Genomic DNA, 23,775 nt, shown 5'->3' on the forward strand with positions numbered 1-23,775 from the left:
GTGACCGGTCATAAGCCATACAGGCAAATAAGTAAACAGAGCACCACAAAAAGCCATGCGCACAGGACACCCTGAAGCACGAGAATCTCATCAACTGAAAACTGCAAATAAAGATTAAACAACAACCACAAGATGAATTTCATCAACCCAGGTATCATTTTAATTAGTATAACGGCACCAACCTGACAGTGTATGTAGGTTACTGTGCACAATCCTGCTGACAGGTTCCCTTTAAAATGCTTGACCTGATGCTGCCAGGCATACAGAGATCGGTGAGGCTGCTACTCTGTTCCATTGCACCTGAGGAAGTGAGTGTATTGTTCATTTGTACTGGAGAAAAGCGGTTTTTGTGTTGGAGCTGTAAAGTTTATCATAGACAAACGTTATGCTGTTTTGATATAAGCCCTCCTGTACAGGCGAGTACCCAAGCGGCTACCAAAGAGATGAAACCATACAGCTTCATAAAGTCATTGACAAAAGTGTATGTCATTGACGATGCAGTATGTTTTAGATTGGGAGGAGGTCTTCTCACCTGTGAACCTCTGGCAGAGTTGGACTGTTTGATCGAGACATTTTGTGGCAAGATGTTGGAGACTCACATGGGGTGCCTGTGTCTGTATCTCTAGAGCTGTCCAGACAGTTACCATCCAAGGACGATCTCTTGGATAAAATACCTGAATATGTCTTGCCGATTTCTGGAACACTTTGCTGCGAAGATAACGAAAGTGATTAAAGAAAAGAAAACAAAAACAATATGTATCAAGAAGTAGGTCAAGGTACAAATCTTCACTACCTTCTTCCTCCTCTGTAAGGTTACTGAAGGGGGAACATACAGATGGAGCAGTTTCCTCCTCACGTGAGTAGCTTCAATCCTCATTCCTTTTTTCAGCATGTTAATATTGTTAGCCTGTCTGTAGACTGGAAAGGAGAAAGAAAAAAAAAAAAAAAAAAAAAAGTATGATGTTCCACGATATAAAGAGAATTATTATTACAGTCAGTATGGTGTAAAAGTTTTAGAAGGGCGCGAAAAAAGAAAGAAGTGAAGAATGATTTAAAAAACAGAATAGTTGAAGGGGTGGTCTACTACTCAGACAATACTTTAGTCAATCATCACGTTCCCCCCCTTGTAAAATAATAACACATACTCAGTTATCGGCACTGGCTTTCCAGGGATTGCACAACATTGTGCACAGGGATCTCGTGACAGAACAATCAGAGCTGCTTTCACTACATCCAAGAGGATGCAAAATAGGGATTTTTGTGTACTCACCGTAAAATCCTTTTCTCCGAGCCACTCATTGGGGGACACAGGACCGTGGGTGTATGCTGCTGCCACTAGGAGGCTGCCACTAAGTAAATACAAAAAGGGTTAGCTCCTCCTCTGCAGAATACACCGCCCACTGGCTCCGGATAATACCAGTTCGTAGCAAAGAAGTAGGAGATTAGCAAAATTTAACCGTAGGAACAACATGTCAGAGACTAAAAACAATCATAGGCAACAAGCCAAAACAAGGGTGGGTGCTGTGTCCCCCAATGAGTGGCTCGGAGAAAAGGATTTTACGGTGAGTACACAAAAATCCCTATTTCTCCATCGCCACATTGGGGGACACAGGACCGTGGGGCGTCCAAAAGCAGTCCCTGAGTGGGAAATAAGAACCCAACAGTGTAAACTTATGGCACCTGCTGTCTACAGGTGCGCTACCGCTGCCTGCAGAATACGCCTACCCAGGCTTGCATCTGAATGGACATTGTAATGCTTTGAAAAAGGTGTGCAGGATAGACCAGGTCGCAGCTTTGCAAACCTGCTCTGCAGACGCTTGATTCCGAATGGCCCAGGAAGCACCCACCGACCGAGTGGAGCGTGCCCTGAGGCCCGCAGGGATAGGCTTGCCTCTGACGCAGTAAGCCTCTTGAATAGTCGACCGAATCCATCTGGCGATTGTCGACTTCGAAGCGGCCAGTCCCTTCCGGTGTCCCGCCGGGAGCACGAACAGAGCATCAGTCTGTCGAAAAGATGCCGTCCTGGACACGTACTTCCTGAGAGCTCTAACAAGATCCAAGGAGTGAAGAGCCTTCTCTACGCGGTGCGATTGAGTAGGGAAAAGAGAAGGTAGTACGATATCCTTATTGAGGTGGAAGGAAGACACCACCTTTGGGAGGAAAGTAGGGGACGGTCTGAGAACCACCTTGTCCTGGTGGAACGTAAGGAACGGCGTCCGACAGGAAAGAGAGCAGCCAACTCAGACTTGTCTGATCGAGGTAACCATGACGAGAAAGGCCACCTTCCATGAAAGGAGTGGTAGAGAGATGTCCTGCAATGGCTCGAAGGGAGATTCCTGAAGGACACCTAGGACCAGATTAAGGTCCAAAGCCTCTAGAGGCACTTTGTAGGGAGGCACCACGTGACAGACTCCCTGAAAGAATGTTCTGACCTGAGGTTTGGAAGCAATTTTTCGTTGAAAAAGGACTGACAAGGCAGAGACCTGCCCTTTAAGTGAACTCAACAAAAGCCCCAAGTCCAGACCGGATTGGAGGAAATCCAGGATGGTAGGGATGTTGAAAACCATCAGAGGGCGACCTCTGCTTGTGCACCATTCAAAGAAGATCCTCCAGGTCCGATGGTAGATGCACGATGACACCGGTTTGGTGCATTGATCAAGGTGGAAACTACCTCACGGGAAAAACCCGCTTGAGTCAGAACCCAGGATTCAATGGCCAAGCCGTCAAACACAGAGCCCCTGAGTTCTGGTGGTAGATCGGGCCCTGAGAAAGTAGATCTGGACGATCTGGGAGGCGCCAAGGAATGTCTGCGATGAGCTGGACCAGCACTGCATACCACGCCCCGGCGAGGCCAATCCGGGGCAATGAGAATTACCGGGACACCCTCTGACCTGATCTTCCTGATGACTCTGGGAAGCAGGGGCAGGGGGGGAAACAGGTAAGGAAGGCGAAACTGACTCCAAGGAAGGACTAGCGCGTCCGCCCCGATTGCTCTGGGATCCCGGGACCGGGCCACAAACTGAGGTACCTTGGTATTGAACCAAGAAGCCACCAAGTCTACGTCCGGAGTACCCCAACGAAGGCAGATTTGTTGGAATACGTCCTGATGGAGAGACCACTCCTGAGGCAAGTCCTTGCTGGCTGAGGAAATCCACGGCCCAATTCTCCACTCCTGGAATGTGAACGGCCGATATGACAGAGTGGTTGTGTTCGGCCCAGCGAAGGATGTGCTCAACCTCGCGCATTGCAGCTCTGCTGCGGGTGCCCCCCTGATGATTTATATAAGCCACAGCCGTGGCATTGTCCAACTGGATACGGATGGGGCGGCCTGCAAGGAGATGATGAATCGCACGTATCTGCAGGATATTGATTGGAAGACGAGACTCGTGATGAGTCCAGGTTCCCTGCGCAGTGTGATGGCGAAAGACCGCTCCCAGCCTAGGAGGCTGGCATCAGTAGTGACTACCAGCCAATGGACTGGGAGGAAGGACTTCCCTTGGAGAAGAGAGGATCGGAGCATCCACCATTGGAGTATCTGCTTGACCCGAGGGGAGAGAGGACACAGTTGGTCGAGGGAAAACGGGCTCCCGTCCCATGTGTCCAGCAGAGCGTGCTGGAGGTGACGGAGGTGTAGTTGCGCAAATGGAATCGAAGAAGCTTCCAGACCCCCTGTTGAAGAGCCAGGACCTTGTCCCGAGCAAGAAGCACCAACCCTAGAGAGGTGTCCAGGGTCATGCCCAGGAAGGAGATCTGTTGAGCTGGAACAGGAGAGGACTTTTAAATTGATCAACCAGCCCAGCCGAGAAAGTATCCTAGGAAATGCGGACGCACTCCTCGCAGGCTCGGAAAGATTGGCCTTTGACCAGTAAATCGTCTAGGTAGGGAAGCACGACTAGACCCCGAGAATGCAGAATGGCCATAACAGCCGTCATGACCTTAGTGAAAACTCTGGGGGCGGTGGCGAGGCCGAAAGGCAAGGCCATGAACTAAAAATGTTCCTCTCCGACGGCGAAGCGAAGAAACTTTGATCAGGTGGGAAGATTGGAATGTGGAGGTACGCATCCCGGATGTCAATGGATGCTAAGAATTCGCCGTGTTCCATTGAGGCAATGACGGAACGGAGAGATTCCATCCTGAAATGACGGACTTTGACAAATCTGTTCAAGAGCTTTAGGTCCAGGATGGGCCTTACTGTTCCATCCTCTTTGGGGACCATAAACAGATTTGAATAAAAACTGCAGAATCTTTCGTCCTCTAGGACAGGGACAATCATTCAGTCTTGTCGGATCGACTGGATGGCCTGGGAAAAAGCCCGAGCGCGCATTCCCGCTTCAGGAGGGCGGGAAGCGAAAAACCGGGTTGGAGGGGGAGAGGAAAAATTGATTTTGTAACCGGTGGACACCAGATACCTGACCCACTCGTCGTGAACGACTGCGAGCCAGGCATGACGAAACAAGAGAAGGCGTCTGCCTACTTTGCTGGTGCCGTCCGGACGAGATTGCGAGTCATTTAGAAGAAGATGGTTGGGGTCTGGATCTCCTGGACCTAAATTGTGTGGAGCGGCCCCTCCAGGAATGGTTGGGCCTGTATGAAGCCAGAGGGCTTTTGTCTCTGCCGGCGCGGCGCCCCGAACCAGGGGAACTGGCTGAGGAATGCCATGCGCAAGTTCCACGAAAGGGACGAAAACGAGCCTGCGGCTGTCGTCGGAAGGGTTGCCTGAATCTCTGCTGGGGAAGGGAAGTACTTTTTCCCCCCGTAGCGTCTGGAATCAGTTTGTCCAGCTTTTCACCAAAAAGACGGCCACTGAGATATAGCAGAGACGTGAGGGACTTTTTAGATACGGAGTCCGCTCGCCAGTTCCTCAGGCATAGCGCTCTCCTAATCGCCACAGCATTTGAAGCCGTAAGTGCAGAGCAGTTCGCCGCGTCCAGGGAAGCGTTTACTAAGTAATCGCCAGCCAAGGAAATTTGATTTGCTAGCTCCGCTATGTCAGAAGCAAGGTCACTGTTCTGAAAGGCCTTATGCAGAGAGTGACCAACAAGTCACGGCTTTGGCTACCCAGGTAGCAGCAAAGGAGGGAAAGAGTGCCGAGCCTGAAGCCTCAAAAGCTGAACAGGAGAGACTGTCAACTAGGCAGTCTGTGGGATCTTTGATAGAAGATAGGTCCGGCACGGATAGGATAGTTTTAGAGGACAAACGTGAGACAGGAGGATCCACAGGAGGGGAATCTGTCCATTGTTTTCGGAGATCAGGAGAAAAAGGATATTTGGACTCCAGAGATCTCTGGCCCTGAAAACGTTTGTCTGGAAGCTCCCTATGTCGCTGGACTATGTCCTGGAACTCCGGGTGATTGGCAAACACCCTGTGAGTACGTTTGGTCCTTTTGAAGGACACCGAATTATCCGTACTGGAGGTCGGCGGTTTCTCATTAACCTGAAAGGACTGGTTGACGGCCTCAATGAGACTATCTATAGTGCTCTAATAACCTGGCGACTCCAGATCTAGAGGCCCATCAGACTCAGGATCAGAGTCCTGGTCAGAAGAGGTGCCTGGGGAGCGAGAGCGGGAAGCGGAGCTAATGGACGTCGAGGCACCAGAGTGCCTGGGGGATGAGCTACGGACACGCTTCCTAGATGGCCACTTGTGCTTAGAATGAGAGCGGCCCCTGCAGGCTGAAGATTCCGCAGCCATAGGGGAAGCTTCCTGAATAGGCGGATTAGTGGTCCTGCTCCTGGTTGGATCCTAGAGGGACTCAATAGCTTTAGTCAAAGAAGCCATAGATTGCGGAAGTGACAAAGCCCACTCAGGGGGACTGGTCACCGTGGGCTCGTTTGCGGCGGGGGGCTCATGAGCACATTTAGGGTCACAAGCACTACAGAGCGAAGTAGTATGCCCGCTTGGTAGTGCAGCCTGACAGGAGGAGCAAGAAGTGAAGAACACTTTTTGCGGATTTTTTGTGTTGAGACATGTTGTCTGTTAACCTCCGTGCAGGGCTGTGGGGCACCTGTGCAGCTAGTAAAGCGGAGCACTGTGCATGAGTATGAGGGCCTGTGTCAGCGTGCATCGCAGCTACCCAGGTCCTGTGTCCAGATGCCGCATTGAGACCTGGGGGGAGAAGGTGGCATTGAGGCTCCTCGTTGTCCCAAGATGGCCGCCGAGAGTTTGTGGGGCGCTTTTCGCAGTGTGCGAGAAGCGCTGAACCGGTGGGTGGGCAGTCACGCGTGACGCGCGCTGGAACGCGGCCTAGCTGAGGCCGAAGCCGGGGACTAAATTAGCAGTGCCCATCCACAAGATGCGGCCGAGCCCGCGGTGCGCTCGGGAGCCCCACCCCAGCTAGACTCACTGCTTATGATCTTCTTCAGGCGAGGTATGGGGGGGGAGATGCAGTCAACCTCGATCTGCAACCCTCTTGATGAGGAGGTGGAGTGGGACTGGGAAGCTCCTTGCAGCACCGCTGTTCTTCAGTGGTGGAGCAGAGGGAAGGCGGCCGGACTGTGCTCATGGGAAGGTGGCCTCTGTGTATCGTAAGGGTTCGCTCTCCTAGGATTTCACAGGGCTAGTCCATGGCCGAACATCCCACGTTGCAGGAAAAGGTACGAGGAGTAAACTCGCTGTGCTCGCCTGTCGATGTTTCGGGGGAGATCGGCCCCCTTAAAAGGGTCCGTTGCCCCCTTCATCCTCTTGCGCAAAGTTAAAAGTAAAAATAAAAATAAGAACGTCTGGTAAACACAGACGCAGTGTGCCTCCTACGGACACCTTTTTGTATTTACTTAGTGGCAGCAGCATACACCCACGGTCCTGTGTCCCCCAATGTGGCGATCGAGAAAACTTTTGTGCAAGTGTACCAACCAAAATTGGGAGACAGTGGGTATTGCCTGGTATGGGGGCAGTAAACTATTGGCCCCAGGATGGGATCTTGTGGACTGGGGATATTGCATTGCAACCATCTACCCAGAATTGCTGCAAGACCATGGGTGTAAGGAGAAAAAAAAATAAAAAAAATAAAAAAATTGTTGCACCGTTAACCTGCCTAGGCGATTAGCACAACCCACAACCTTTTTTTTTTTTTTTTTTTTTTTTACGGTGTTCACTGAATGGGTTAACTTGTGGGACAGTTTTATAGTTTTTTTGTTTTTTTTTACATAAATGTATTTATTGGAAAAGTCTTTTTTCTTTAGGTATTTTTTATTTTAAAGAAATCAGAAAGTACCCCTATAAATTTTTGATGGCATAGATAAAACTAAAAGTGTATTAATATTAATTAAAACCATGAAACAACTACAAACATTAATTTCACAAAAACCACAAACAACCGTGCAATCTAATACCACCCTGCGGCTGATGAACCTATATAGACCTACCTGTGGAGGTTGGCACCCTAGAACATAAATACGAGACTGGCGCCCCCACTCAGCGTTGGCTGACCCTATATCTCCTATACTGCACCCTGATTATGGAGTCTCATATAAGCCAGCATTTAGACAGAACCACAAGATATAGATAGGATATACATACACATGTAGTGTTATTGTATGAATGCACATACACATGTGTATTGACTTTACTGTGGCAGGGTGAGTTGCACGGACAGACAATGGTGCAAAAAATAATAAGTGCTCGTGAAAATACAAATACCTCTCTCACTGTGCCCTGCTGCTGTAAATGCCTGCCTAACTGTGGAGGTTGGCACCCTACTTTACAGCGGATATGGCGCCCCCACTCGTCGGCGGCTATCCCTAGAAGTCCCTCCTGGTAATTGGATGCAGGGCTACAGGGGTTTGACCTATATCAAAATAGACATGAAGCAAGATAACAGAATTCAGCTCCCATCTTCAGCTGAAAACCACATATATATATGCGTGGACATAGTTGCAGGGAGTGAGAGAAGCATCTATATATCAAGGCCTCCTGATGAGCCGCTTTGGTGAAACGCGTAGAGGCGGATTAATCAACATCTTCTGATGAGTATCACTTTCTCTCACTCCCTGCAACTATGTCCACGCATATATATGTGGTTTTCAGCTGAAGATGGGAGCTGAATTCTGTTATCTTGCTTCATATGTCTATTTTGATATAGGTCAAACCCCTGTAGCCCTGCATCCAATTACCGGGAGGGACTTCTAGGGATAGCTGCCGACGAGTGGGGGCGCCATATCCGCTGTAAAGTAGGGTGCCAACCTCCACAGTTAGGCAGGCATTTACAGCAGCAGGGCACAGTGAGAGAGGTATTTGTATTTTCACGAGCACTTATTATTTTTTGCACCATTGTCTGTGTCCATGCAACTCACCCTGCCACAGTAAAGTCAATACACATGTGTATGTGCATTCATATACATACACATGTAGTGTTATTGTATCCTATCTATATCTTGTGGTTCTGTCTAAATGCTGGCTTATATGAGACTCCATAATCAGGGTGTAGCATAGGAGATATAGGGTCAGCCAACACTGAGTGGGGGCGCCAGTCTCGTATTTATGTTCTAGGGTGCCAACCTCCACAGGTAGGTCTATATAGGTTCATCAGCCGCATGGTGGTATTAGATTGCACGGTTGTTTGTGTTTTTTGTGAAATTAATTAGTAGTAGTAGTTTCATGGTTTTAATTAATATTAATAAACTTTAGTTTTATCTATGCCATCAAAAATTTATAGGGGTACTTTCTGATTTCTTTAATTTGATTCTTTGACCTCAGGGCTGTTCATCAGCTTTTGCTTGGGATTTTTTATTTTGTTTAAAAAAATATATTTTTTACAATTCTTTTTCCCTTACTTTTTTACATTGTCCCAGGATGGGACATCACTGTATAGTATCAGATCGCTGATCTGATACTCTGTAGTGCAGAGTATCTCATCAGGATCTGACAGGCAGGGATGGAGGCTCTCAGCAGGCGCTCACAAGCCACCTTCCCTGTAGGACAACGCGATTGCCCACTCCCTGCGCAATGCCCCCCTCGATGTCACTGTCGCTACTGACAGTGGCATCAGAGGTGTTAAATGCCCGCGCTCGGTGCCAGCACCGATCGTTGGTGTCAGCTGTCAAATACAGCTGGCACCCGATCGCCGCACAACTCAGAGTGAGGCCGCGCGATCGGTGTGCCGTACTAGTACTGCTATTTGTAGGAACGCAATTCCCGCAGAGCAGTACTAGTATGGCGCACGTCAATAAGGGTTTAAATCAGCATATATTTGCTACCATGACCATACCTTTATTTTAAACACACTAAATCGTGATGACCGGTTCCCTTTAAAATAATGCCTCTATTAATGTTAAACGTTTAAAAAAAAAAAAAAAAAAAAAAAAAGTTGAATCCCCCCGGTCCTCCCTGCATTCTGTCAGTAGATGAGTTCAGGATCGTTGTTCATCAATTCTACTGCATGGGTGGAGCAGAGAAGAAGTCAGCCCACTTCTTCACCCTCTCCTCTCCAGGATGCTGTGGGCATGCTGCCACAAGGCTGCAGCATTGATTGACAGCAGGACCGGGCTAGTGGTTCCCGCTCTCCCTGCCTGAAGTGAGTGTTTAACATAGCTTTTATACAAATTTCTCATTTAGGGATATTCGAGGCATTATTAAGGGGCTGTTAACTTCAAGGGGTAAAAACTTGATGTCAGGTTCACTTTGAATGTAAAATTTTGAACACCAAAGCCCTGTGCAAACATATTGAGTGGTCTGCAATACCCCAACCAATTCGTATCTACCTACTCCTTGCATGGAGCATAGAAGGACACCCACCTGTGTCTGTGAAAGACTGGATATCATGTGTTAAGTCAATGTTAACACTTTCAGCATTCTCCACCTTCTTAAAAATGATTCCAAGGAACCACATCGACATGTACTCATTACTGAAAGAGGAAAGGAAAAAGTACAAGTGACGATGGACACTACCAGACTGTCACCCATCGAAAGTCAATAATGAACCTTATGTTCCATTTTCAGTTGTGATCATTCTCTTATGAAGTTTCACAACATATTGATATAAAGCAGTAATAAAACTACTACATAGAAATACTTACTCTTTACAGAGCTCTGGACCTCCAGGAAAAGATTGAGGATTTACATGTGCAAGTGTAATGAACTCATTCCTCTCCAAGTTTCCAACCAGAACACGGATTTTTGATTCAACTAAGCCAACCCTACAAGACAAAACAGTTCATGCATGAGCGGCATGCTCGTCTTAAAACATTTAGACTTGCAGGAATCAGCTGCAAATGCAGTTATACCAGAAGGTGGATGTGTATCCATCAGTAAATCTGTGCCCAAAAGGAGGATTAGAAGAAGAGAAGGCCACAAGTACCTAAATCCCAATAAATGGTGATTGTGGCATTAAATAAGGGCAGTAAAGGGTTCAGTCTACAAGTCTGAAGAAATAATTTATACATGGTTTTTTTTTTTGAAGATTTTTTTTTTCCTAAGAGCCACCATCAGTAATGTCATACAATTCCTATACAAGTGGACAACTTATGGGAGGGTTTTGTGATCATGCAGCTAAAATCCTTTCCTAGCCTAGAATATAAATAATGAAGATTCTGCATTTAGTTAACATATGTGTGTGCATTTACCATTCCAGATGATGTTCCTCTGTGAATGCGCTGGCAGTCAAGACAATATAGTGCCTAAAATTAAGAATTTAAGAATAATTAAAATTAAAAAAAACCTCTAGAATAAATAAAGTTGTTGCTATAAGATACAGAGGCACTCCCAACTTCTTCCCATCATGTGATGGCACATTGCTGCAATTCATGATTGAAAAGGGTCTGATCACTAGAACCCATAGCAAAATGAAGGGGCAGCAGCTCTGCGACCTCGGCAGCAGCCCACTGCACAGGGATTGGCAGTCGGCCCATTCAGTGAAGCCAGGACACAGCTGTACCCGGTAATACAGAAGGGGCTGCATTGCTTAATCAGGTTATTTTAAAAGGGGTTGTCCAGATCAAACCGATAAGTCTGCAGTTACTCAGTGTGACTGCAGACTTATGAATCCCTCCAGCACACGCACTGTACGCTGCTGGGATTCCACAGTCTTAGCTGGGACCAAAGGAGATGTACGAGTTATACATACTCCTGGCCAGTGGGCGCTGCCTCGCTTTCCATACACTTATATGGAGCGAGTCTGCGCCCTCTAGTCAGACATGCCCACTAGACCGCCATGTCACTAGTCTGAGCCAAACAAGTGTACTGGCCAGACATATGTATATATCCCATACATGTTAACACTACATGCAAAGTATGTGCATAATGCATACACTAGGGGGGGGGGCAGTGGGATTCCCAAATCTGCAGTCAGAGTGTGTTGGGGTCCCAGTAGTAAGACATCCTCTGATCATAAAGTGATGGCATATCCTAGATAATTGCCATATTTTAAGCCATGGGAGTAATCATTTAAAACAGTCAAACAATAAGCACAAATACCTAAAAGCTTATTCTTAATGAGCTATTGCTTTTTCAGTTGTTTTACTAGATAAAAATGATGCTCAGCCTGTGTTATAAACTTTTTTGCAAGCTGAAAAACCGCGATAATTAATTCAAGGAGCTTTGGAACAAACTTACTTGTACTTCTGGAAAAAGTTGGGTGGTTCAAACAATTTAGACCAGTCCACTTTGCCTTGGAGGATTTCGTCTGTGATAGCAAGACCTTGAGGAAGGGGGGACAAGTTCATAAAATCAATTTTTGAGACATCTACATGAATGTCAACAACACTTTTTACAGTAAATTAGACAATTCAATTACACCATTCTGGCTGGACTGTTAAATCCTGCTGTTTTTAACTGGTTAACAGTCGTGGCCAAAGCAACGCTGTAACCGTGGCCGTTAAGGCACATGATGAATGATCAAATCAGTCACGATTTGTGAGCTCAGTGTGTGAGCCCGAATCAAAGTCAGGGACGTTAAAAAGTTAAAATTAGTGATAACGGACCCCTCGACTTTACACAGCCAGTAGAGCTTTAATTAATAAGCAAAATGATCTTGCCATTTTCTTCTGTCTAAACCTGGGTGTGTCTTATATTCCAAAAATATGATATCCCCTTTGTGACATAGGATGCAATAGTTATTACTAATTCAGTCTCCCATATACAGAGCATACTCAGGACCAGACCCCATCCTGTATCGGGTAGATGACGGCTATGCACCTGTAACAGCAATGACCGGACCTAGCTCTGATGGCTGCTGTTTAGCCATTTAAATGCCCGTCAATCACAGATGGCGGCATTTTAACAACACAGATGTCAGCAACCGGCAGTGGTTTCCATAATTGCAGGCGACTGGTGGTTTGTCAATAGTGAAGGCTGAAAGTGAAAGGAAACCAATTTTCTCTATATACTGCTTATATATATATATATATATATATATATATATATATATATATATATATATATATATATATATATATATCTACTGTATTTTCTGGCGTATAAGACTACTTTTTAACCCCTGAAAATCTTCTTAAAAGTCGGGGGTCGTCTTATACGCCGGGTGCCGTCTTGTACGCCGAGTGCAGACACCAATGTGTATATGGTGGGTGGGGGGGGAGTGGTCCTGATGACGAAGAGGGGGCGTCTCACAGGAAAGTGTGAGTGGAGTATCCCCCATTACCTCATTGTAGCTGCAGCATGGGGTCTCTGTGCTGGGGAGAGGCGGCAGCTGCTGCTCCTCTTTGTGCCGCATGGGTGCTGTGCTGTGGGGCGGTGGCCGCCGCCGCTCCCCAGCACCCCACACTGCAGCTACAATGAGGTAATGGGGGATACTCCACTCACACTTTCCTGTGAGATGCCCCCTCTTCGTCATCAGGACCACTCCCCCCCCCAAAAGGCACATTAGTCACCGGCCCTATAAGACGACATACGGCGTATAAGACGACCCCCGACTTTTAAGAAGATTTTATATTTTAACTGGAAAAGTTGGGGGGTCGTCTTATACGCCCAGTCGTCGTATACGACGGAAAATACGGTATATGTATATATATATATATATATATATATATATATATATATATATATATATATATATATATATATATATATATATATCTATATATATATATATATATATATATATATCTATCTATATATATAACTATATATCTATATATAACTATATATATCTATATATAACTATATATATATATATATATCTATATATCTATCTATCTATATATATATACATACATACATATATATACATATATACACATACACACACACCATATACAGCATATTAGCTCTCACACCCCTTGCCCCAGCAACAAACGTGGTGGAGGGGTTGGCTTGCTCCTGTCCAATACCTGCTCCTTTACCCCACTTCCACTACCCCCCCATGCTACTCTTCCCTCGTTTGAGGTGCACTCCATCCGCATCTACTTCCCCCCCCCCTTCAACCTCCAGCTGGCTGTCATCTACCGCCCCCCACAATTAGCCATCTCCACCACTTCACCACCTGGCTGCTTCATTTCCTCTCTGCTGTCATCCCCACTATCATCATGGGTGACTTAAACATCCCCATTGACACTTCCACCTCAGCTGCTTCTAAACTTTAAATTGCTCACTGCCTCGTTTGGTCTCACTCAATGGTCATTCGCAGCCACCCACAAAGATAGCCACACACTGGACCTCATCTTCACCTCATCTGTTCCCTTACTAATCTCACTAACTCACCCCTCCCCCTGTCTGATCACAACCTACTGACATTTTCATTCCTCTCCTCGTGCGCAATCCCCACTCCACAAGTTCACCCACCCTCACAGAAATCTCAAACAGCTCAATATACACTCACCGAGTCCCTTCTCCCTCTTTCATACATAGTTTCCTTCCATGCTACAGATGCTGCTGCCACTTTTCATAACACCACAATAACAGCTACACTTGATTTGGCCGCCCCCCCCTCACACATAGCAAAACTCGTACAATCAGGCAGCCCTCGCTGACCAGCCTGACCAAAGAACTGAGACGGGCTTCCAGGGTCGTGGAGCAGGGATGGAAGAGATCTTGTTCTGCTAAGCACTTCATCGCATACAAGCAGTCCCTCACCAGCTTCAAGTCCACTCTCACTGCCGCAAAACCACCTACTTCTCATCTCTCATATCCTCCCTGACTCACAACCCTAAACAGCTCTTCAACACTTTCAATTCTCTACTCCTTCCCCCATCACCTGCTCCCTCTCCTCAATTCTGCTGAAGACTTTGCCTCTTTCTTTAAGCAGAAGATCGATTACATCAGACAAAGCTTTGGCCCACAGCCCCCAATGCCCCTCCTCTTGACTTCTCAGCCCTGTTATTCCAATGCCAGCTTCTCCACCATGACAGACGATCAGCTCTCCACCCTCCTGTCAAGATCACATCTCACCACTTGCACGCTTGACCCACTCCCGTCCAACCTTATCCCTAACCTCGCAAAAGTCTTCAACCCAACCCTAACAACTCTGCAACCTCTCACTCACAAACTGTCTTCCCCCTCATCCTTCAAACATGCATCAATCACACCTTTCCTCAAAAAACCCTCCCTTGACCCATCCTCTGTGTCCAGCTATCACCCGATATCCCTTCTCCCTTACGCCTCAAAACTACTGGAACAGCATGTCCATCTTGAACTGTCCTCCCACCTCTCCTCCTGCTCCCTCTTTGACCAGTTACAATCTGGCTTCCGATCACATCACTCAACTGAAACTGCCCTAACTAAAGTGACCAACAACCTACTAACCGCCAAGAGCACGCGACACTACTCTGTCCTCTTCTCCTGGACCTGTCTTCTGCCTTCGACACTGTGGATCATTCCCTCTTTACAGATTCTCTCATCTCTTGGCATCACAGACTTGGCCCTATCCTGGATCTCATCATATCTAACAGACCGGACATTATTATTTATTATTATTGCGCCATTTATTCCATGGCGCTTTACATGTGAGGAGGGGTATACATAAAAACAAGTACAATGATCTTAAACAATACAAGTCATAACTGGTACAGGAGGAGAGAGGACCGCGCCCGCGAGGGCTCACAATCTACAAGGACATTCAGGGTCTCACTCTCCCACACCTTCTCCTCATCTCGCCCCCCTGTCTGTCGGTGTTCCCCAAAGCTCAGTTCCAGGACCCCTACTCTTCTCCATCTACACCTTCGGCCTGGGACAGCTCATAGAATCCCACGGTTTACAATATCATCTCTATGCTGATGGCACGCAGATCTACCTATCTGGGCCTGACCTCACTTCCTTACTGACCAAAATCCCACAATGTCTGTCTGCTATTTTAGCTTTCTTTTCTGCTCGCTTTCTAAAAAAAAATTAAAAAATATTCATCTTTCCCACACCTCGCCCTACCCCTCCACCTGACCTAACCATCAATGTCTGCTCACTTTCCCTGATCCCGCACGCTCGGTGCCTCCAGGTGATCCTTGACTCTACCCTCTCTTTCAAGCCACATATCCAAGCCCTTGACTCCTTCTGCCGATTCCAACTCAAACATTTCCCGGATCCGTGCATTCCTTGACCATGACACCACAAAAACACTAGTACATTCCCTTATCTCCTGCCTCGACTACTGCAACCTCCTACTCTGTCCTCCCCTCTAGCAACACTCCAATCCATCCTACACACTGCTGCCCGACTAATCCACCTGTCTCCCCATTATTCCCCAGCCTCTCCTCTCTGCCAGGCCCTTCATTTGCTTCCTATTGCCCAGAGGCTACAGTTCAAAACACTAACAATGACATACAAAGCCATCCACACCCTGTCTCCTCCATACATCAGTGACATGGTCTCCCAGTACCTACCTACACGCAACCTTCGATCGTCTCATGATTTCCTTCCCTACTCCTCGCTCATCTCTTCCTCCCACAACTGCATACAAGACTTCTCCCGTGCTTCCCCTACACTCTGGAACTCTACCCCAACACATCAGGGTCTCACCTACCACGGAAACCTTCAAAAGGAACCTGAAGACCCACCTCTTCCGACAAGCCTACAACCTGCAGTGATCCTCAGTCTACTGGACTGCCGCATTACCAACTCTACCCTCTCCTAGTGTATCCTCACCCATCCCCCTGTAGACTGTGAGCCCTCGCGGGCAGGGTCCTCTCCTCCTGTACTTATCCTCCTGTACTTGCGTGTGCGCATTGTTTTACTCATGTTTATTGTACTTGTCTAAATTTGCCCCATTCACATGTAAAGCGCCATGGAATAAATGGTGCTATAAAAATGTATAATAATAAAAATAATAATCATCCGTAAAAGTCAGAAAAGGGTCTGACTTTCCACTTTAAGTACAACACAAGGCCCATACCTTGTCGAAATTCTTCCACCATAATGGTGCGGGTTGAGGTTGATGCGTTGTATGTAGAGTTCTGCTGAGGATATGCAGGCGTAATTATAGGCATGAGGTGATATCGGTCGGCTGGGTTTACCTGTAAGAAGCAGAGAGGAATTAAATTTATTTAACATCTTTATACTTCGCAATATATAACTTTTTTTCATTTATTTATTTTTTAAATTCTATTGAAAGATTCCACAGGATAAAGTTACAAACATAATATCATGGTATAAGATCAGAATGATTTAAACAGTTACTTTTATCCATTTAATACAACATGGATGTAACATCACACTCAATAACAGTAAACAAAAAGTAAACATTAGAACATAGTACTGTATATTAGGACTTTTCCGTTATGAAGCATTGCACCGTCAATTAAATTAACTAGTTCTTTATCAAAATTCAGAACACGTACCAATCAGGGCCATATCAGAAGTACACTCTTTTAGTCTATGTATATCATATATCATATATCACATTCCATTTGTTTAAAGGAACACATCAGGGTTTGTAACGCAAGATAGATGAAGTCATGGCATTTGGGGATAGGTGAGTTAAAGGCAACCTGTCACCCCAAAATCGAAGGTGAGCTAAGCCCACCAGCATCAGGGGCTTATCTACAGCATTACAGAATGCTGTAGATAAGCCCCCGATGCATCCTGAAAGATAAGAGGTTAGATTATACTCACCCAGGGGCTGTCCCGGTATGATGTGGGCGTCGTGGTCCGGACCAGCACCTCCCATCTTCCTACGATGACGTCCTCTTCTTGTATTCACGCTGCGGCTCCGGCGTACATGGTCTGCCCTGTTGAGGCTAGAGCAAAGTACTGCAGTGCCCAGGCGCCGGGAAAGGTCAGAGAGGCCCAGAGCCTGCACACTGCAGTACTTTGCTCCGCCCTCAACAGGGCAGACAAAGTACGCCTGCGCCGGAGCGTGACTACAAGAAGAAGTAGATGGGAGGCCCCGGACCGCGACGCCCATCGGACCTGACCGCAGCGGGACCGCCCCTGGGTGAGTATAATCTAACCTCTTTTGCTCATCTTTCAGGATACATCAGGGGCTTATCTACAGCATTACAGAATGCTGTAGATAAACCCCTGATGCCGGAGGCTGAAGCTTGCCTTCGATTTTGGGGGTGAATCACACCATCTCCTATGGACATCCTCTATCTATAGAATATATTCTCATATGGTATTACCGCATTTTTCGGACTATAAGGCGCACCCAGGTTTTAGAGGTGGAAAATAGGGAAAAAAAATATTTGAAGCAAAAAAATGTGGTAAAATATTTAACATAAATAACATACTATTATATGTGGTGTTATTATATATAGTAGTAGTATATGTTGGAAGCTGCGGGACCAGTGTGGTGTCTGTTAAGTACTATATGAAGACGCTGGAGGGTGAGTATAAGAATGGGGGCACAGGGCTTATATTGAAAGCACCACTCCAGCACTGGAAAATAACACTGGAGTTCTGCTTTAAAATCCCATGGGAGAAGTATAACTCCCAGCATGTCCTGCAGATCCTATGGCATGCTGGGAGTTATAGTTCACCAAAGGAGTGGCAGAGTGCTTTATGGTGTGTTGTAAAGACTAACCTCTTAATTGTGGCAGCCAGCCCCACACTGTGGTGAGGTAAAAGCATCCCATGACTGCACACACAGAGTCCTCCCTGCCTCTCCACACCACAGGTTATAAGAGGAAGCCTGCAGATTCTAGTGGGGAGTCTGAAGGACCTGTGATGACATCAGAAGAGGGAGGGCTCTGTGTTGCCATGTGACGCTTCAGCCCGCCCACTTCATGACATCACACAGGTCTTTATGCCCAGCACTCAGCATCCGGCCCAGGCAGGTATGCGGTGCTCTTGTCCCCTCTGGCCCCTGCTGCTGCCCCCTCCTCCACTGGACACAGATCTCCCCAGCCGCTGCAGGAATCCAGTGCTGGGGAAACCATGTGTCCGCTGCTTAAGTGGAGTATTCATTTGCTGCTCCCTGCTGACAGGTGGGCGGAGAAGCGGCTAATTAATATTCACTGCACTTAATCATCGGGACCATGTGGTTTCCGCAGCGCTGATTCCGGGCAGCGGGGACATTTTTCTGCCTCCTGCAAGTGGGACCACAAGTGCGATCTCACTCGCCGCTGCCCCCCTCCACACGTTACATCCCTACCATAAGACGCACCCACACTTTCCTCCCAAATTTGGAGGGAAAAAAAGTGTGTCTTATGGTCAGAAAAATACGTTATATCATTCACTAATTTTTTCCACTGATTAATACTGGGAGGTCCCCCCCCCCCCATCCATCTCAGTGCTATGTTGCTTTCCTAGCAATAAATATAACCTCCTGGAGAAATATCCTCAATTGAATGACTCAACTGAAACTGCCCTAACTAAAGTCAACAATGACTTACTAACTGCCAAGAGCAAGTGACACTACTCTGTCCTCCTCCTCCTGGACCTGTCTTCTGCCTTTGACACTCTGGACAATTCCCTCCTGCAACAGATTCTCTCATCTCTTGGCATCACAGATTTGGCCCTATCCTGGATCTCGTCATATCTAACAGACCAGACATTCAGTGTCTCCCTCCCCCACACCACCTCCTCACCTCTCCCCCTGTCTGTCGGTGTTCCTCAAGGTCCAGTTCTAGGACCCCTGGTCTTCTCCATCTACACCTTTGGCCTGGGACAGCTCATAGAATCCCACCCACGGTTTGCAGTATCATCTCTACGCCGATGACACGCAGATCTACCTATCCGGACCTGACCTCACCTCCTTACTTACCAAAATCCCACAATGTCTGTCTGCTATTTCAGCTTTCTTTTCTGCTCGCTTTCTAAAACTGGACATGGACAAAACAAAATTTATCATCTTCCCCCCCCCCCCCCCCCCATCTCACTCTACCCCTCCACCAGACCTATCCAGCAATGTCAATGGCTGCTCGCTTTCCCCAGTCGGTGCCTCGGGGTGATCCTCGACTCTGCCCTCGCTTTCAAGCCACATATCCAAGCCCTTGCCCCCTCCTGCCATCTCAAACTCAAAAATATTTCCCAGATCCGCGCATTCCTTGACCATGAAACCACAAAAACACTAGTGCATGACCTTATCTCCTGCCTTGACTATTGTAACCTCCTACTCTCTGGCCTCCCCTCTAGCACCACTCCAATCCATCCTACACTCTGCTGCCTGACTAATCTACCCGTCTCCCCGCTATTGCCCAGCCTCTCCCCTTACTATGACATACAAAGCCATCTACACCCTGTCTCCCCAATACATCTGTGACCTCGTCTCCCAGTACTTACCTACACACAACCTTCAATCCTCACAAGATCGCCTTCTCTACTCCCCTCTTATCTCTTCCCACAACCGCATTCATGACTTCTCCTGTGCTTCCCCCATACTGTAGAACTCTCTACCCCAACACATCAGACTCTCACCTACCATAGGAAGCTTGAAAAAAAAAACAAAAAAACCCTGAAGACCCACCTCTTCCGACAAGCCTACAACCTGCAGTGATCCTCAGTCTACTGAACCGCCGCACGACCAGCTCTACCCTCTCCTAGTGTATTCTCACCCATCCCCTGTAGACCGAGCCCGCGCAGGCAGGGTCCTCTCTCCTTCTGTGCCTGTTATGAGCAAAAACAAGGCACTGTTTATTGTATTTGTCTATATTTGCCCCCTTTTCACATGTAAAGCGTCATGGAATAAATGGCGCAATAAAAAAAGTATAATAATAATATCCTATCATAGTGCGACCACATTTCTTCATCCACAATACCCAAGACACACATCTCTGGACCACATTCAATTGATATCCCAATTATCTGTTCTAATGTAGTGATAACTTCACTCCAGTATCTTCGTATTATCCCACAATTCCAAATAAGATGCCAGAAAACCGCTCCCGATTCCCCACACCTATAACATTCATCACTTACTAGTCTAATTGGGGTCAGGTAAGATTGATGTAGGATATATAGTTGAATTAACTTCTTAATTGCGGCTGGCGACACCATCGTATGCGCCTCTAGGGCACCATCCCACTGATAATCTGTGATAAGAAGGAATTAATTGCCGCCATTTACTCTCTACAGCAAGTTGAGTAGAAGCGATTCTAGAGTTTAATAGAATGGTATATAGAGAGGATATTACACTTGTGGGTCCTTGAGTTGTTAGCACCTCTATGAATGGATAGCTGGATATTCACATCCTAGGATATGGAAATTGGTGTACTATGGCACATCTCATTTGCAAATATCTAGAAAAATCGGATCCCAAACTTTATATGAATTTGATCAAATGATAAAATTTTAATTTTCTGATCATCAAGTGTTATTCCATACTGCTTCCAGAAAATGGGGTCCTGTAGATTTTTATGGTGTGGAAATTTGGGATTATCCCATAACCGAGTCTCTCTCATTTAATCAGTGAATTTCATAATACGCTTACTTTCTGGCCACACTTGTATCGCCAAGTTGTGTGCAAATAATAAACCTTCCGGAACATTTATAGCTAGTAATAATGCAGCCTATTCCGATGCTTCAAAACATTTTGTGAACATACATAATTCGATTTTTGCTTTTTATGGTTTTGAAAAGAAATGCTGTCCGATCCAGGGAGGTAACAAACAAATAATGTTAACTATAGGGGAAGCCTTTTGGATTTTACAGCTTGATACAAAAATTCCTAAAGGTATGAATGTAAGGAATGATTTGTTTTATATTTATTAATATGTTAATTTTGTTTTTTTTCTTGTTCTTCAGGCTTTTGGCTCTGCTACACCTTGTGCATAATCAATGTAATTAACCTTATGCTGTGGATTGGTTCTTTAATTGTATTTAAGACCATGTCATTATGTCAGTTGTATCCTATGACTAAGGGCGCTTTTTAAACACACTGGCTGTGCTCACCAGCGGAACTGGCACCCACCTGTTTTTCTAATTGAACCCAGCCTTATTTGGATGATTTTTGGATAATGTTGGCAGCTCCCAGTCCGCTATCTCCAATAAACCTCGTGGTGGTCTGCATGACCCGTCTCATATTGCCCATGGTGTATTCCCACCCAAGAAGTGCATAAGATGAGCTTCTGCATTAGTGAGCTTGTCTCTACCTATCCAGTGCTTCAAGTAACGCATCTTGCCAGCTAAATAATAATAAAGTAGGTCAGGTACCGCGTAGCCACCCTGATTTTGGGTTTAGGCAGGGATCCAATACATGAGTTTAGCCTTGATGAACCCCATATAAATGTCGCCATCATACCATGCATTTTCCTAAAAAACCCTTTGGGGACTTTAATTGATGAATGTACACACACACACACACACACACACACACACGTTGGAAGAATTATCCTTTTGATTAAGTCAATTGTGCCCGCAACAGATAGGTGGTATGATGAAGAAGGTATGATGAAGAAGAGGTTTGAGAACTAGTCTCAACTTCTCCTAAGAGGTACACGTTATCCTTAAGGTCCTTAATTGGGTTTTGATTAATTATACTAAAGTATTTGAACTTCTGTACTACTTGTAATCCAAAAACCGCAGGCTCAGTCATATTATCCATGAGTAACATGACCACAGATCTGCTAAAATTAATTTTGAGACCCGACAATTCCCCAAAACAGTTAATGAGGTTAACAATATAGAATTTATAACTCAAAGAAAATTAACTATGCCTCAGTACCAAGGTGAAACACACAAACCTACACATGTAAAAAAGTACGCTGCCATTTAAATGACACAATTAATGAGGTCATCCCAAGATGAAATATTGACTCCATTAAACCACACACAAGAAAAAAAAAAAAGTTCCTGTGTAGATTACTTTCTTATCATGGTGCCCCCTAGTGCCATTTTAGGCTGGTTTCACACTTGCGTTTTGATCTGCAGCGTTTGTAGAAAAAAAAAAAAAAAGCATGTGGTAAAAAAACGCATGTAAACACGTGCAAACGCTGCGTTTTTTAGACGCATGCGTTTTTGCATGCAGCAAAAAAAAAAAAAAAAAAAAAAAAACGCGGCGTTTTGACGCGTTTACATGCGTTTTTTCCTGCGTTTGCGTTTTTGAAACGCATGCTGAGAAGTGTGTGACAGCTGCCAATCATCAAAATCAACTAGAAAACCCACTATTAATAGAATTAGCTAGGGTTAGGATCCCTAGGGTTAGAGGTAGGGTTAGTGTTAGGGGTAGGGTTAGGATCCCTAGGGTTAGGGGTAGCTTTATATTAGAAGAATGTCCTGGTCACCAGGTCACTGATAAGCCACCCCCCACCATCAAGGTGATTAAGGGATCCAAACCCTAACCCTAAGGATCCAAACCCTAACCCTACCCCTAGGGAACCATAGGGATTGGCTATTATGTTGACCTGGAGACCAGGACATTCTTCTAATAAAAAGCTGTGTTCAATGTGGACACCCCAAGATATACGGTATTGCTATAGAGTACTAAAAATAAAAACTCGGAGAGTATTCACTGTCATATTGTTAGGGTTAGGGGTAGGGTTAGGGTTTGGATCCCTAGGTTAGGGTTAGGATCCCTTTATCACCCTGATGGTGGGGGGTGGCTTATCAGGGTGTATTCTTGTTTTTTTCTATAAAAACGCATGCGTTTCCATAGACATCAATGTAATTTTTGACGCAAATCAAACGCAAATGAACGCATGCGTTTTGCGGCAAAAAAACGCCTCTGAAAATTACTACATGTTGCATTTCTGCAAAAGAACGCATGCAGCAAAAAAAACGCATGCGTCGTTAAACGCGACAAAACGCGTACAAAAAAACGCATGCGTTTTTAATGTTAACCATAGGGAAAAAAAACGCATGCGTTTTTTTCGGTAAAACCGCTGCCGATCAAAACGCAAGTGTGAAACCAGCCTTAACTATGTCTGCGTTTGAACATGCTCAGTGGCTTATTAGTCCCACAGCCCAGGTCCGTAAAAATAGAATTAGACATACCGGTAATTCGGTTTATAGCGACCTTCCACGACAGCATAGGAGGAGGTCTCCATTCCCTAATGGGGACAGGAAGCACAAGAGGTTAAACGGCCCCTCCTACCTCCTATTCACCAGTGACTTATAATGGATACCATAGCACTAGCTACCTTAATGAACCCAGGATTAATCCAAGGAAAGGGAGGGAATTAGTGCTGTCGTGGAAGGTTCCTAGAAACCGAGTTACCGGTAAGTCTAATTCTATTTTCTCTAGTCAACTTCCACGACAGCATAGGTGGAGTACCAACCAATTTTGCACGGGGGGGCGGGATTCGACAGTAGCCTGGATAACTTTCCGGCCAAAGACTAAATCCCTATTGGACAATAAGTCCAATTTGTAGTGTTTGGTAAAGGTATGTGGTGAAGACCATGTTGCAGCCCTGCAGATCTGCTCGATGGAAGCGCCTGCACTTTCTGCCCATGAGGCTGAAGTAGACCTTGTAGAGTGGGCTTTGACCCCAATTGGAGGTGTCAAGTTCTGGGCCAGATAGGATT

General features: G+C 46.0%; 1 protein-coding gene across 1 annotated transcript in view; it reads right to left on the minus strand.

Annotated features, from left to right (window-relative positions):
- The window catches only part of PAPOLG (poly(A) polymerase gamma), a 63,848-nt gene that overhangs the window by 13,374 nt on the left and 26,699 nt on the right, over positions 1-23,775 (minus strand). The window contains exons 11-17 of the mRNA XM_077282753.1: positions 16,268-16,388; positions 11,545-11,629; positions 10,557-10,610; positions 10,011-10,130; positions 9,730-9,839; positions 794-918; positions 533-708 (exon numbers count right to left, since the gene is read on the minus strand). Of these exons, the coding sequence (XP_077138868.1) occupies positions 533-708; positions 794-918; positions 9,730-9,839; positions 10,011-10,130; positions 10,557-10,610; positions 11,545-11,629; positions 16,268-16,388 (791 nt within the window). The remainder of the gene's footprint in view (positions 1-532; positions 709-793; positions 919-9,729; positions 9,840-10,010; positions 10,131-10,556; positions 10,611-11,544; positions 11,630-16,267; positions 16,389-23,775) is intronic.

Source organism: Ranitomeya variabilis, chromosome 2 (genome assembly GCF_051348905.1).
Source record: "Ranitomeya variabilis isolate aRanVar5 chromosome 2, aRanVar5.hap1, whole genome shotgun sequence".
NCBI lineage: Eukaryota > Metazoa > Chordata > Amphibia > Anura > Dendrobatidae > Ranitomeya > Ranitomeya variabilis.